The 16,005-nt window shown below is 39.7% G+C and overlaps 1 protein-coding gene across 1 annotated transcript in view; it reads right to left on the reverse strand.

The window, feature by feature from the left end:
• The window catches only part of CEMIP2 (cell migration inducing hyaluronidase 2), a 72,141-nt gene extending 66,569 nt beyond the window's left edge, over nucleotides 1-5,572 (reverse strand). The window contains exon 1 of the mRNA XM_007938449.2: nucleotides 5,242-5,572. Within this exon, the coding sequence (XP_007936640.1) occupies nucleotides 5,242-5,572 (331 nt within the window). The remainder of the gene's footprint in view (nucleotides 1-5,241) is intronic.
• Between the last annotated feature and the right edge of the window lie 10,433 nt (nucleotides 5,573-16,005).

Here is a 16,005-nt window from a genome sequence, read left to right on the forward strand (position 1 = left end):
TAAAGTGGATATCAGGAATCTTATTTTATAGTAATATAAGACATTCAACTAGAGCAGAGCTTCCTTTGGGAAGTCACAAAAACTCTCATTAGTTTAATCATTTCAGGAGAATCTAGGGTGAGGTTCTTAACCTGCAGAAAATGGACTCCTTTATATTTCAATATAATTTGTTTCCTCTGTAATCCTATGTACTTAGTTTTATGTATTTAAAAAACATCATTCTAGTTGAAACACAGGCTTCACCAGATGGCCACAGAAAAGGTTGAAACCCCATGCGTTACTGTCAAACCCAGCCCTGCCATCAGCTCTAGGAAAGAATGGAGTGACTTTTCAAGTTCCTTCCTACAGAGTGAAACATGAAGTAGAAGATAGCAGCATGTAGTATGCCACCTCTTTCCTTTCAAAGGGAGAGGTTGACAAATATTCCTATCTGCAGGCACGTACACTTTCCAACAAAAATGAAAGAGGCACGTGGCCAAAGAAGTGACTTCTCATTTTCAGAAATGGGGAAACTACAGAGTAGAAAAGCCAAAACCAAGATTTCTCATAAGTTTGAGCAATATGGAAGTTCCCCCTTCGCAAAATGAGTATCCCTTTTATAGAATTAAATTCACCTCTTCAATAGGTGATGATATGACAGACAATGGCCCTATAAGTTTATGTGTATGATCTCAATTCCCAGGTGTATAGTAGAGCTGACAAGGGACAAGATTGTAGTCACTGCTTGGTCACAGCCAGCTACCCAGAGGGACTGAGTAGTTGAACCTGTGGGCTTGGGACCATAGTTACAGGGGACATCAAGCTCAATTGGCATAACATAATATAAAAAACATTGTTCCACCTCCTACTTTGGCGAGTAGCAACTGGGATCTTAAAAGCTTGCAAGCTGCCATCTAGATGAAACGATGGATCTCTCCTCGTCCAGATCAAAGAAGAATGAAGAAAACCAAGGATTCACGGAAAGAATTAGTCCCAGCAACTGGTATACCATGTGATCTGCAGCCTATACGACTATAAGACCAGAAGAACTAGATGGTGCCTGGCAACCACTGTCAACCACTCAGAGGGGGATCTATGTAGGAGATCCTGGATAGAGGGGGAAAACAATGTGGAACAAAACTCAAAATCATTTGGGGGGAAAAAAAAGGAAACCAGGTTTGCTGGTCTGATAGAGCCCGGTGGAATCACTGAGACTATGGCTTCTAGCTGCCCTTCAAGTCTGGAATTGACCCACAACCTGTGGCTTTCAGCCAAACAAAAGACAGGCATAGGAGTTGAACATTTACCTGAGGTAGATACACTCCTTGGAGAGAACAATCATGGGAGAAAGAAGAGCTGTTTATGTACTGGGAGATAGCTCAGGGGGCAGGGGTGCATGGAGGGATGGACACAGGGAAGACGTGACTGTTGGGAGGAAGTGGGAGGGGAGCTGTTGCATTGTGGTGAATTGTGGTCAATGTCATGAGACAAAGTGTATGTGAACTGCTGTTTGGAAAGAATTTGCTCTGTAAATTTTCACCCAAATCACTGTATATATATAAGCTCTGGTAGCATAGTGCCTAAGGCACTTGACTGCTAACCAGAAGGCTGGCGGTTCAAACCCACCAGCCACTCCTCGGAAGGAAGGTTGGACATTCCTACTTCCGTAGTGATACTGTCTCGGAAACCCAAGGAGGGGTCGCTATGAGTCAGGGCTGACTCGATGGCAAACAACAACAACAACAACAATATATATATATATATATGACAACCAAAAAAAAAAAAAAGTATCCCTTGCTATCCAAGTCCACTGAATTCTTCAGTACAGCAAAGGGTAGCTGTATTTAAACTATGTAAAGGGGGGAATAAGTAAAATATGTTTGGGAATCAAATGAAGAAATATTTTTTATCAACATGGAAAGTACATGTTAAGTGATAAAATGAGAAACAGTAAAGAGAAATGGTGCAGCACAAAGAATTATATATAGGAAAACATTTTGATTCCTCATTATGAAATCAGGAGCTCTGGTAGTATAGTGCCCAAGGCATCTGACTGCTAACCAGAAGGCTGGTGGTTCAAACCCACCAGCCATTCCTCAGAAGGAAGACTGGGCAATCTACTTCCGTAGTGATATTGCCTAGGAAACCCAAGGAGAGGTCACTATGAGTCACATCCAACTCGATAGTATGAATTTGGTTTTGGTTTTGGTATTATGAAATTATAAACACTAATGCAAATATGAGGTGCTCTGGTCATTCAGTGGATGGGCATTCAGCTGCTACCCAAAAGGTCGGCAGTTCGAACCCACTACATGCTTCTGGGAGAAAGATGAGGTAGTTTGCTTTCATGAGGATTTGCAGCTTTGGAAACCCTATGGGGCACTTCTACTCTGTCCCATAGGGTCACAATGAGCTGGAATTGACTCAATGGCAGTAGGTCTTTTTGGTTTTTAATGGAAACATCCTATTTTCTAAGACCTAATGATGCCCAAGGCTTATGCCTTCTCTTTGAGGTGATGGTAACCATAGTCAAAATTAGCCTTGTTATTTAAATCTTTAACAATTATCTTCATGGAATTAATTTTTCTCAAAGCCAATTAGTTCTTACTGCTAATATTCTGATGAATTAATTGTCATCATTTTTATACTAAGAATAATCCTTAAACTTTCTTTCCCTCTAAGAAACAAGATATCTCTTGCATCTGTTCAAGTTTAATACTAGGGATTTCTTGACTTTTTCTTCTACTTTCTTCTCTGTCATAAAGCATCTAGCTGAACTCTCCATGGTGGTCTTCCAGGAGCAAACGTATGCTCCACATAACAAGCACTGTTCCTAGCTACAAAGAAATTCGGTCTTTTGAGATGAAGGACCTACAATAATGATTAAATAACTCTTCTTACCTATTTACAATTATTCACCAGGAGGGCATGCTTCTTTAGAACTGTCGCCAAAAAATTCCACTCCATTTCCTTCCAATAAAGTGCACGTAATGTGATAATATGTGGCCTGAACAAAGCACTGAAAAAATAACTAAGCCAGCCCCACCTTTCTGCTACCCACTTGTGGAGTTAAGAGCAATGGGTGCTTTATCAAAGTTATGTAACAGCAATAACCACAGTTCATAACTGACATAGTTCAGCATACCAGATTTTTCCACTGATATTCTGCACTTATAGTGCCAAAATGTGAAACTAAAAAATGGTAATTCAAGGAACCACATCAGCAATTCAGTATCTTAGATGGAAATATATAAAAGCCACAGATTTCAGCTCTGATTTCCCACAAGTCCCTTAATAACAGATTACTTGGAAAGAATAAACCAGGAACACCGAACTTGGTTATTTTGCTGGGGTAAGGAAAGAGAAAGTCAGTATTATCTGTAATAGAACGCAATGTTAGAGTTCATAACGTGATCTACTATCTTGGTCAGTTGAGAGGTCACAATTGGATCAATATGCAATATCATGACAAATAGAGAAAATACTGAAGTTCTCAAGGGTTTCATTTGACTTGGACCCACAATCAATGCCCACAGAAGGAGCAGTCAAGAAATCAAATCATATTGCATTGGGCAAATCTGATGCAAAAGACCTCTTTAAAGTATTAAGATGTCACCTTGAACACTAAGGTGTGCCTGACCCAAGGCATGATCTTTTCAAATGCCTCATATTCATGCAAAAGCTAGACAATGAGAAAGGAAGACTGAAGAATAGATGCATTTGAATTATGGTATTAGTGAAGAATATTGAATATACTATGGATTGCCAGATGAATGAACTAATATGTCGTCAAAGTACAGCCAAAATGCTCCTTAGAAGCAAGAATGGAAGTCGTATATAGTTTGGACATGTTGTCACAAGGGACCAGTGCCTAAAGAAGGACATCATGCTTAGTAGAGGTTCAGTGAAAAAGAGGAAGATCCTCAATAAGGTAGACTGACACAGTGGTTGCAACAATGGGCTCAAACATGGCAATGACTGTGAGGATGGCCAGGACTGGGCGTGTTTCATTCTATTACAAATAGTTGCAGTGAGTCGGAACCAACTCAACAGGACCAAACAATAATTATAAATTTTGGTCAAAAGGATGTGGACGTTGGCACCTCTCTTGCTTGAGGTCAACTGTTCCCGAACTAATGACATTACTTACCTCTCCCAGGACCTAAATATCTATAAAATCCCTAAAAGCATCTATGAGAATAATATTTATAAAACATTCACAATTGGGAATGTTTTATAAATGATAAACTGGTAAATTCATTCTCAAATGTTATTTCAATTTGGCAACCTATTTCCAAGTGATACTGTCTCCAAAACCCAAGGAGGGGTCGCTATAAGTCAAATCAACTCAACGTCAATGAGTTTGGTTTTTTTGGCTTTTCTAATTCTACAAAGATCTGTTGTAGACTTTGTTTAAAATAAATAAATAACCATGGCATCTAATCCAGATTGCTAAGGTCTGCTTCTCACTTCCAAAGTCCTAAGCATTTTGATTTGTAGATAGATATGTGAGACTCTTTGATGAGGCAACTGTTTGGTGGTACCATATTGGGGCTGACTGAAAATACACTTCTTTAAAACCATTCAAAGTATTCATATATTACCAATTTGAAAAGCAAAGACCTTTTAGGAAATCAAAATTTCCTTAAATGATGTCTAACTATAAAGTAATGAACGATTTTTAGACAAATGCATCAGAATGAACACATCTTAATGAACATTTTCCTTCACGCAGATACATTACTACTCTAACATATTTCGGTTTCTCTTCTGGGACAGTCTTCAGAACCAGTCTTGAACCACCGAGACAAATTTTACTATTTTTAATACTTACCATTTAAAAAACCCAATCTAGTTTATAACCAAATTTATGACCAAGAAAAACTTTTCGTAGTTTGCAAATTATGCTTATCACAAAAGATGAAATTTTGCTACCACAAGAATTCAGTAAAGAGTCTTGTCTTAAAAGTATTTACAAAAAATATGTTTGGGAACTTTTTGAGCACTGGGATAAAATCACAAAACGGAAAGGTTAGGAATCTTTTAATTTTATAATTTCCAGTGGTTTCCTTTAAAAACCATTGATCTCATTCAAAAGAAGTAAAAATATCTATTACCTAATTGCATATTAGTTAGCTAGAACCACCTTAAATAATAAAGGGAAAAAAATGTACCAATTTCCTCTTTTCTTCTCCTATAGTATAGTCTATGTGCACAAGTATGCATACACACATATACACAAATACACACATATACACTTACCATCTGGAGCATATTTTGAGGATATTCCTAAAATGATTGCAAGTGCAACAAAAAATGAAAAGCTAGTAATAGCAAAACAAATGAAAGTATTTTTGTGTCTCTTCTGCTTTCGGCTTTCTCTCTGGGCTCGCTGTTCTTCAGGTGAGAATGCAAAGGTTGCCCGGGCTTCTTGTCTCATGGAGGTAAATTTGGCTGAAGTGTGGCTCTTTGGAGGAGGAGGGGGACGCAGTGGAACGACTTTCCCTGGAACATAACCAGATGAGCGATAGCTGTTCCCATTGTGAGGTTGTTGGAAAGCTGGGGAGTGTCCCCTGGAATCAGTGGCATACATGATACACTGTCACTGCAAAAAAGAAAAAAAAAAATTAACATTCAGAAAGACATAAATTGTAATGATTAAAAAAAAAAAAATCAGTATATACCAGTATCAGTTTTGGAGCATCAGAGTAGAACAGTGCTCCACAGAGCTTTCAATGGCTGAGTTTTCTAAAGCTCTCGTGGTGTAGTGCCTAAGGCACCTGACTGCTAACCAGAAGGCTGGTGTTTCAAACCCACCAGCCAGTCCTCAGAAGGAAGGACAATCTATTTCTGTAGAGATACCGCCTCAGAAACCCAAGGAGGGTCACTATGAGTGGGAGATGACTCAACGGCACTTAATAACCACAAAAACAAGTGGGAAGACTGAAACCTACGATCTTTCAAATAGCAACTAAGCATGTTAACTGCACCACCCAGGGCTCCCAAATGATTGTGTTTCCCTAATATAATGAACTATGTTGAATATCAGCTTTGCTAATCATTTTCTAATGCCACTTCATCTTAACTCTGACTTCACATTATAATCACCTACTAGTGCCATATCTCAAAACAATGAAATCAGAATCTCAAAGCCTGGAATCCAAATGCCAGCATCTTTTAAATAAAAACTCTCAAAGAGATTCTAATGAGCACCTAGGTCAAGAACCACTGTTCTACGCTGACTTGTCCAATATTTAGTGTGTATAAGAAGAAGAATTGATGCCTTTGAATTATGGTGTTAGTGAAGAACACTGAATATACCAAAGACTATCAGAAGAATGAACAATTCTGTCTCAGAAGAAGTACATCCAGAATGCTCCTTACAAGCAAGGATGGTGAGACTTCATCTCACAGGACTTCGGCCACGCTATCAGGAGGGACCGTTACCTGCAGAAGGACATCATGCTTGCTAAAGTTGAGGGTCAACGAAAAAGAGGAAGGCCCTCAATGACATAGAGTGATACAGTGGCTCCAACGATGGGCTGAGACATAGCAACAACCGTGAGTGGCACAGGACGGGGCAGTATTTAGTTCTGTTGTACGTAGGGTGCTGAGCTGGAACTGACTCAACGGAACCTGACAACAACCACCTAAGGATCACTAGGGAAGCTTGTTAAAAATGTGATTCCTGGACTCTTCCCCCAATGATTGTGGTTCAGCTGGTGTAGAAAAAGCTCTGGACTTTATATTGTCATTGTTGATTTGTGACTTAGGAGACCCACGTGTTACAAACTGAAACGCTCCACGGGGTTTTCTTGGCTGTAATCTTTACGGAAAACTCATCAGGCCAGTTTCTTCCACGGTGTCTCTGGATGCGTTCAAACTGCCAACTCTTTGGTTACCAGCCAGGTGTAAGCCATCTGTACCACCATGGTCCCTGGTTTTATATTTTTAAAACACATCCTGGGACAGCAATATAGGTGGTATCATTCTGACAACCTGCATCTAATCTTTCAAATTGAAGTTAAAGTCCATGTGTCATCTGAGGACCTCAAAAAACAAAGAAAACTCACTGTCATTGAGTCGATTCTGACTCATGGTGACCCCCAGTGGGTCTGAGGCTGTAAATCTTTACAGAAGTAGACTGCCCCAACTTCCTTCCCTGAAGCAGCTGGTGGGTTTAAACCACTGATCTTCTGGTTAGCAGCAAAATGCCTTATCCATGATGCCACCAGAGCTCCACAAGGGAGACTAAAAAGTCCCAATAAATGACCGTTCATGCTTACATGCTTAACTGCCCTACCAAATTTTTTTTGTTGGCTAATTTATTTAAGTTTTTCTATATGGATTATTACTTACCTACAGATTATGAACTCATTTGGTGAGAAAGTTTAAAGTCTGTATTATCTCTTTAAATGCCCAAATTTTGTTTGCAGAACAGCAGGCATTCAAACATTAATTCAAAAAAAAAAAAAAAAAAAAACTAACACTTACTGCCAGATATTCTTCTAAACATGTTACATGTATTACCTTAATACTGTTGTTGTTATGTGCCGTCGAGTCAGACCCAACTCATAGTGACCCGTCCTTGGGTTTCTGAGGCGGTGCCACTACAGAAGTAGATTGCCCCATCTTCCTTCTGAAGAGTGCCTGGTGGGTTTGAACTGCCAGCCTTCTGGTTAGCAGTTCAAGTGTCTTAGGCACTATGCTACCAGAGCTCCTACACCTTAATATTATCTTAATATATTTAATATGATAAATCTATAAGCAAGTGCTCATCTCCTTATTTTATACATAAGTAAAACTAAGGTTTGAAAGGTTAGTTAACTTCCTCAAAGTCACACAGCTACTGTAAGGAAAAATCAAGACTTGAACCAAGGTAGTTTGATACAGAATGGAGTTCAATTTAGATCTGTGGCAGCCTTTTTAGAGATGTCAAGTGCCTCAGTTTTGGGATTCACCCATTCAAATAAAAGAGAATTATGTATAGTGTAGTAAACTACATAAGTATATTCCTGAGACAATATATTCTTCGAGTCTCAGCACAGTTCTAGTGGCACCTGTGCAAAATTCATCCTTAGATGGGACTGCCTCTCAATTGTTTTTGAAAGACACATTAAACACACACTGCCATCATTTGATGTGAGAGGCAATCATATCAAAGAATGAATTTTGCACAGGTGCCATCAGAACTGTGCATATTAACCTCTCAGGTATTCTCCCTATGGAAGTTTACCACACTATATATAATCCTTTCTTATTTGAATAAATGTACCCCAAAACCAAGGCATGTGGCATGACCGAAACGGCTGCCTCAGATGTAAATTGAACTCCATTTTGAATCAAACTGCAGCTTAGCCTAAAATCCTTGGTCCTGCTGCTTTAAAAAGACAATTCAGCTTATAAAATTTTAACTGCTTGTAACCTAAAAGGAACAAGGGTCAAGAGTCTGCCTTGTGCGAGGAATTGTTCGTTCAAAGTTGTGTATCAAGAGTGCCTAGATCGAAGAGGAATGCCTTAGTCCAGATATTCCTGGAGATTAGAAAATATAGCTGATAATATTAAGAAGAAATATAGTTTAACAATCCCCTTGCAACTTTTTGTCATGCAACCACTGGTGCCTGTCAGCACTTAGCCCTTCGCTTATTCTACCCAATAAAAACCTTTGTCTCTCTCTCTTCTTGCCATTTGGAACACCATAGTATCTGCCTGGATCCTGGGGTCTCCCAATTGATGAAATCTCTCTACCTTCCAATGAAATCCTTTCCAACACAGTGTGTAAGACTTGTGCTTTGCTGCAACATATTTAAGAGATAGCACCTCGGAAATACAAGGAGGGGTCGCTATGAGCTGAATCTAGTCTATGTTAGTGAGTTTTTTTAAAAAAAAAAAAAAAACACAGAAAAAGGAAGTGGTTTGTGTGTGTGTGTTTTATAGTAAACACTTAGAAGGATAAAAAATTTGATTTTGAATGAAACCTTAGTCTGTTGAGTTTGCCAAGTCAAAAACAAAGAAAGAGGCAGAGAAGGGGGTGATGGGGGGGGGAGAAAAAGAAAGAAGTTCTATACCATATAATGTTATTACTGCAATGACTGGACAAAAAAAAAAAAAAAATGTACTCAGTGGCTTCAGAAACAGGAAATTCAAACTCTTCTGTTACTTCCCTTCCTTAACAACTAAAGCATCTCAGAGTCACCTGACTTCATTCAAGACCCTTACAATTAATCTCCCTCATCTTATACCAAAACAAGGAATGAAATTCTAGTCATAGGGCTACCTCCAATTTGCTCTCAACTACAACAAATCCATTAAACACAAAATGTGGCCATTAGAGAAGCCAAAAACACATTCCCAGGACCCAAAGGATCTGGAAATTGATGGGGACAGAAAGGGAATGCAATCAGGGATTGACCCTGATTTTACATGGGGCAAAGAACACTCTAGGAGTCACTGTGTCCATCAGAAACACTTGGTTTGTGCATTCTGATTTTAAGCTGGATCAAGAAACCTGAACAACAGTGATTATTCAGATGAAGCTTAATCTTCATGACAAAGGGAAAACAAAGTGATTCAAGGTGCTATTGAGGAAACTGCTGCATGTGCCAAGCAGCAGAACAAAATAATGGATACATCTTGCTGGAACAAATCAGATAATACTGCATAACAAAGGGGCCTTTATGATCCTCTATTAACAAAGAAGGAACTCAACTAGATGGTCTAGAGTGCCAGCTCACCAGGGTGGGACGGGAATCCTGACTGTAATCAGCTCTGAAAAGGGAATGGGGACCTTTTGTTTCTGGGGTTGGAATCATCTGATACTTCATTGTCTCAGGGTGAAAAAGGTTGTTATTACTGAGCAGACTGGAGGGCCCTTTTGTGAGAGAGAATGGGTCCCCAGATGCACCCACAATAAAATAAAGGCAGTGAGAGGCTAAATTAAGTCACTAGCCCACTGGAAATAATGTGCCTTCACTTCACAAAATAGTATCCTAATGTGAAAATTCAGATGGCATCTGCCAGAAATGAAAATTGTCAATAAATCAGAATTATCAAAACCCTCCTGGCAAAACCATATATAATGTGTGTGTGTATGTGTGTGTTCTAAATCCTTTAGCACAACTTATTGAAAAGCATGTAAATTCATAAGGGGCAAATACAATCATTCTTTTCCCAAGAAGAAACACATTATTAGTATCAAGTCATAGAATAACAGCAACTATGGAAAAAAAAAAGCATTCTATGCAGATTTCTCTCTCAACTTGGTAAGATCTTTAAAGATGTGAGATACAGATACATTGCCACAGGATTTCACTAATGATTGCTAGTTAAAAATCTAAAATATTCATACAAAAATTATATTGATATTTCATCCATTCAGTAAGCAAATGGGTGCTCTTGCTGTCATTAGAAGATTGTGGTAGAAATTTTGGGGGATGGACAAAGACATACAGGGCCTCCAAGAAATACAATCAATAAATTCAATTTTAAATCACTTGTTTAGAAGGCAAAGTAAAGCTGAACAAGGAAATGTTAAAATAGTGGTCAGCTTCCCAGGCTATCTCAACAACGGCAGTTTTAATTGATAAGACTGTTAGTAGCATTAGCTTGAGTTGGGGTTCCTGAGAACTAAGGAAGAATCTAATAGATGAAAGAGGATAATAGTTTCCTCTGGCTTTCAGGGCTTTGAAACAGGCATTAAAACTGTTGCCAAGTTGATTTCTGATTCCCAGTGACCCTACAGGACTGGGTAGGATTGCCCCATGGGGTTTCCAAGGCTATAATCTTAAGGAAGCATCTTCTTCCCCACCCCCTTTAGGAGCAGCTGGTAGGTTGGAACAGCCAACCTTTTGACCTTTCAGTTAGCAGCAGAGAGCTTAGCCACTGTGCCCCATGAGGGCTCTTTAGGAAAGCATTAAAAGAAAAAAAAGAAAAAAAAACCTGCCCTCAAATTGGATCCAACTCATAGCCACCTCTCCTTTAGTTTCCAAGGCGGTATCACTACAGAATAGATCGCCCCATCTTCCTTCCGAGGAGTGGCTGGTAGGTTTGAACCGCCAGCCTTCTGGTTAGCAGTGAAATGCCTTAGGCACTATGCCACCACCAGTGCTCCTAGACATCATTTAAATTTTTTACTACAGATTAATGTTTTTATTTAATATGCTGTTAATTTGTTTGTATGACATGGAAGGTGTACATTATGTGGAAGAAACATGTCAGTATTTTACATTTTGGGGCCATCACAATCTCTGGGACTATCCTGTAATGACAGTCTCTGATAGCTCCTAAAATAAAACAGTCCAAAATGGGAGACAATTCGTGTCACTCATATGGAACTTGGAAATGCACTCCAACACAATTCTTGAAGCTTAATATTTTTGAAGCTTTAAATGTTCCTTGAAATAATTATGTTTGTGAATATTTCCTAGATGCTAAAGAATGGCAACCCAAAAGTCTTGGTTATTTAAATAAATAAATTAAACAAGTGAGGGATTAAAAATGTGCACAGGAAATTCAGGCAAATGATCAAAGTAGATAATTAAAGAATTACTAAGAATATGACAACATCATATTGACATATAGATGTATATACAAAGAGTTTATTTATCTTTAGAGTAAGCATTTGAAACCTAGTGAGGGTCGTATGTCAACTTTTCTTTAACTTTTTATTGTGATTTGTGTGAAAGTTTTACAGAGAGAATTCGTTTTTCATTCACCAGTTCATACACATTTTGTTTCATTCCCACAAAGTAACAACTCTCTTGCCATTCCCTCCCTGTGTTTACCATTTCCCTTCATCATTCTTTCCTACTTCCCTTCCTCTCTTCTGAGCAAATGCTGCCCTTCTGATCTTGTATGGTAACTGTTTTAAGGGCTGGGTGCCTCCTGGGATCACTGTTCATCTTATAGGCCTACCGATTATGTGGCTGCAAGTTGAGCCATAGAGGTGAGTTCAGTTCCAGACCTGAAAGGTAACTAATAAGGGTCATAGTCTTGGTGGTTCCAACAATCTCTATCAGCCCAATAAGCCTGGTCTTTCTTATGATTTTGAGTTTTGATCCACTTCACAATGGTTAGCAGCGGTAGCCTGCCACCATCTAGATCTTCTCAGGGTGGTGGAGGCTGAGGTTCGCATGGTCCATTAGTCCTTCGGACTAATTGTTAACATGTATCTTTGATTTTCTTCACTCTTCTTTGCTTTGGACACAGTGAGACCAATAGTTGCACCTTAGATGGCTGTTCTCAAGTTTTTAAGACCCCAGGTGCTACTCACCAAAGTAGAATGTAGAACACTGTCTTTGTGGATTATGTCATGCCAATTGACCTTGATGTCCCCTGAAACTTTGGACCTGAGTTCCTGGGCCCAGCAACTCAGTCCCTCAAGGTGTTTGGTTCTGGCTAAGAAGCTTTCATAACTTTGCCCCCTGTGTGTTCTACTGTATCCATGGGTATATTTGTAGTACACTTAAATACATACGTAGAAATTTCATCTGTCAAATCTACATATATTCATGGGTATAGTCCCATTCACTTTCCCACACCTCCTCAGCTTTCTTGTCTCTCTATGCATCCAATCATAGATTATTGTTATCACCGTTATTGTAGGATTGCATATCTAACAGTATTTACCTTTGTTGCCTTTAACTCTTGTGCTCCCCCCAGTTTCTTCCTTGGTCCTGAGCGTTTTGTGCTGATCTCTCCCTTATTGTATACTGCCTTTCCTTTCACCCAAATTAATAAGTGTCTACCCTCTAGTTAGCAATTTACCCTCCCGTCCCCTGTCAACCCTGGGGTAACCTTCAAAGAATATTTCTTTCTGTGTGTAAACCTTTTCTTGACTTTTTATATTAGTGGTCTCATAATTGTTCTTCCGTCCTTAATTTCACTCATCATAATGTCCTCCAGGTTCACCCATGTTATAAGGTGTTTCACAGATTCATCGTTACTCTTAAATGTTGCATTGTATTCCATTGTGAGTATGTACTATGGTTCATTCTTCCATTCATCTGCTGGTGGGCACTTAGGTTGTTTCTATCTTTTTTGTTATTGTGACTAGCGCTGCAATGAACACAGGTGTGTATATATCTATACATGTCATGGCTCTTATTTCTCTAAGATACATACCTAGTAGCATTATTGCTGGATCATATAGTATTTCTATTTCCAACTTTTTAAGGAAACATTGTATCATTTTCCACAGGGGTTGTACTATTTTACAGTTTTGCCAGAAGTGTATGGAAATTCCATTCTCTCCACACCCTCACCACCAGCATTTGTTTTTTCATTTAACTTAAAAAAAAAAAACAAACTTTGTTTTTATTAATGCTGGGGTGAGAGCTCACTGTTGTTTTGGTTTGCATTTCTCTAACGGCTAATGATCATGAGCATTTCTTCATGTGTTTGCTGGTTACCTGAATGTCTTCTTTTGTGAGGTGTCTATTCACATCCTCTGCCCATTCTTTAATTGGATTGTTTATCTTTTTGTTGTTGAGGTGTTGGAGTTTTCTATAAATTTTAGAGATAAGTCCCCTTGTTGGATATGGCACTGGCAAATATGTTTTTCTCAGTCTGTAGGTTCTGTTTTTACCTTTTTGGTGAAGCCTTTTGATAAGCATAAAAGTTTAATTTATAGTTGGTCTCAGCTATCTAGTTTGTCTTCTGTTGTTTGTGCATTTTTAGTTATGTTTGATAATGAATTTATGCCATGTATTAGGACCTCTAAGTTTGTCCCTATGTTTTCTTTGATGATCTTTATAGTTTTAGGTTTTATATTTAGGTCTTTGATCCATCTTGAGTTAGTTTTTAAATATAGTATATGTGTCAACTTGGCTGGACCATGATTCTTGTTGTTGTTGTGGTTAGCTGCCACTGCATTGACTCTGACTCATAGCGACCCTGTGTACAGCAGAATGAAACACTGCCTGGTCCTGTGCCAGCCTCACAATCTTTGCTATGCCTGAGCCCATCGTTGCAGCCACTGTGTCAATCCATCTCACTGAAGGCCTTCCCCTCTTTTGCCGACCCTTTGTTTTACCAAGCATGATATCCTCTGCAAGGAATGGTCCCTTCTAACAACATGACCAAAGTAGGTAAGATGAAGCCTGGCCATTCTCGCTACCTAGAAGCATTCCAGCTGTACTTCTTCCAGAACAGATTTGTTAGTTCTTCTGGCAGTCCATGGTACTTCCAATATTCTTCGCCAACACTACAACTCAAAAGCATCAACTCTTCTTCGGTCTTCCTTATTCACTGTCCAGCTTTCACATGCATATGAGGAGACTGGATACACCATGGCTTGGATTAGGTGCACCTTCCTCATCAAAGAGACATCTTTGCTGTTCAGCACTTTAAAGAGGTCTTTTGCAGCAGATTTGCACAGTGGTTTGGAAGTTATGACATAGTTTGACAGTTATGAGTGAGGTCATTTAGCAGTTATATAGTGATGTAATTTGGCAGTTATGTAGTGATGTAGTCATCCTCATTTTGTGATCTGACATAATGCAATCACGTCTATGATGAGATCTGATACGATGTAATCATTTCCATGACAAGATCTACTGTTAGAGAGCAATCAGTTGAAAGTGAGTTTCCTTGGGGGTACGGCTGCATCCAACATATATGGACGTTCTGGCAAAGCTCTCTAGCTTTTTTGCTTGCTCTGGATCCTTCATCTGGCTTATCATCATCTGCCCTCTGGTTCTTACGACTTGAGCCAGAAGCCTGCTTTATTGTCTATCGATCTTAGGATCTGTCAATCTCCACAGCTGATCAGCCAGCACCCTACCGCCGCCTGATAGTAGTAAATTACATGGTATGGCTTCTCTAGCCATAGTCTTTATAACTCCCACTTTGCCATGAGCAACTGAGTAGCTGACTGGTATAAAATTATCCACCTAGTGTATTTCTCTCTTTTGGCACAGCATGAAGCAATCCTCTGGGAAGTTTGCTCTCTCTTAGGTGTATAGCACTCTAATGTTGGGATTGCTTGGTTTTAGCCACTCTGCCAGGCTCAAAAAGAGCCTTCCAAGAGGCAGAAGTCTCTCTGACTGCTGGCTGAGAAAGACGCACTGCTGAGAAAAACATGCTGCTGAGAGAGAAATGTGAGAGAGACGTGCTGCTGAGAGACACGAGAGACATGTGCCGCTGGAGAGAGATGCAAGAGATACACACTGACAGAGAGACATGTTACTGAGAGAGACGGCCAGCTGAGAGACGGCCGGCTGAGAAAAACTGAACACGTTCCTGAACCTGAATAGTAGCCTGTTGCTTCCTTAATAAACCCCATAATCTGTGAGTTCTTTGTGGCCACTGCAACAAATTATCGAACCCAGCAGAGAGGTGGTGGGTGCTGCAGGAGGGACAGATGGTGTCAAGGTTAGTAAGAGGGGCTGGAGGATGGCGTTAAGTCTGGCCTCACAGGAACAGGTCTTGGGCTGCTGAGGGTGATTCTATCTTCCTCTTATATAGTTAAAGAAGGTCAAGACGCCACCTCCCTGTCCTTTTAGCACTCATTCATAAAGCATTCTCAGAAGTTCCTTTACTGTTGTTTCCTGTGTTCAGTTTAAAACTCCTATAGAGTCATCTTGCTGTTTGCTTTAGGTTTCAGTTGATTTATGCACTTGTTCATCTCCTACAGTACATCGTAAGCCTCTCGAGTTCACCACAATGTCCCACTCATCTTTATGTTCTCACAGAACCTAACACGTAGCAGGTATTCAATAAATGCTCCCTGAATTTACATCACAGTATTCAGTGTTGCAGTAGTTCAGTTTGTGTGTCAACTTAACTGGGCCTGGTTGAGTGGCTGGGCATCTGGATGTAGTATTCCCCATGATGAGACGTAATCAACTCCATGGTGGAATCTACTGGAGCAGCTAAGTAGCTGCTTTTGGGTATGTGGTCTGCTTCCCACATATAAGCCCATAAAATAAGAAACAGCTTTGGGAATGGTCTCTAGCTTATGGCACGCTTGGACCCTGCATGTAGCTGTGTCATTGTTCAGCAGCCTGCCATGCTCTGCTGACCTGG

Source organism: Orycteropus afer, unplaced genomic scaffold (genome assembly GCF_000298275.1).
Source record: "Orycteropus afer afer isolate SDZICR_OR568_19922 unplaced genomic scaffold, OryAfe1.0 scaffold00005, whole genome shotgun sequence".
NCBI classification, from domain to species: Eukaryota; Metazoa; Chordata; class Mammalia; order Tubulidentata; family Orycteropodidae; genus Orycteropus; species Orycteropus afer.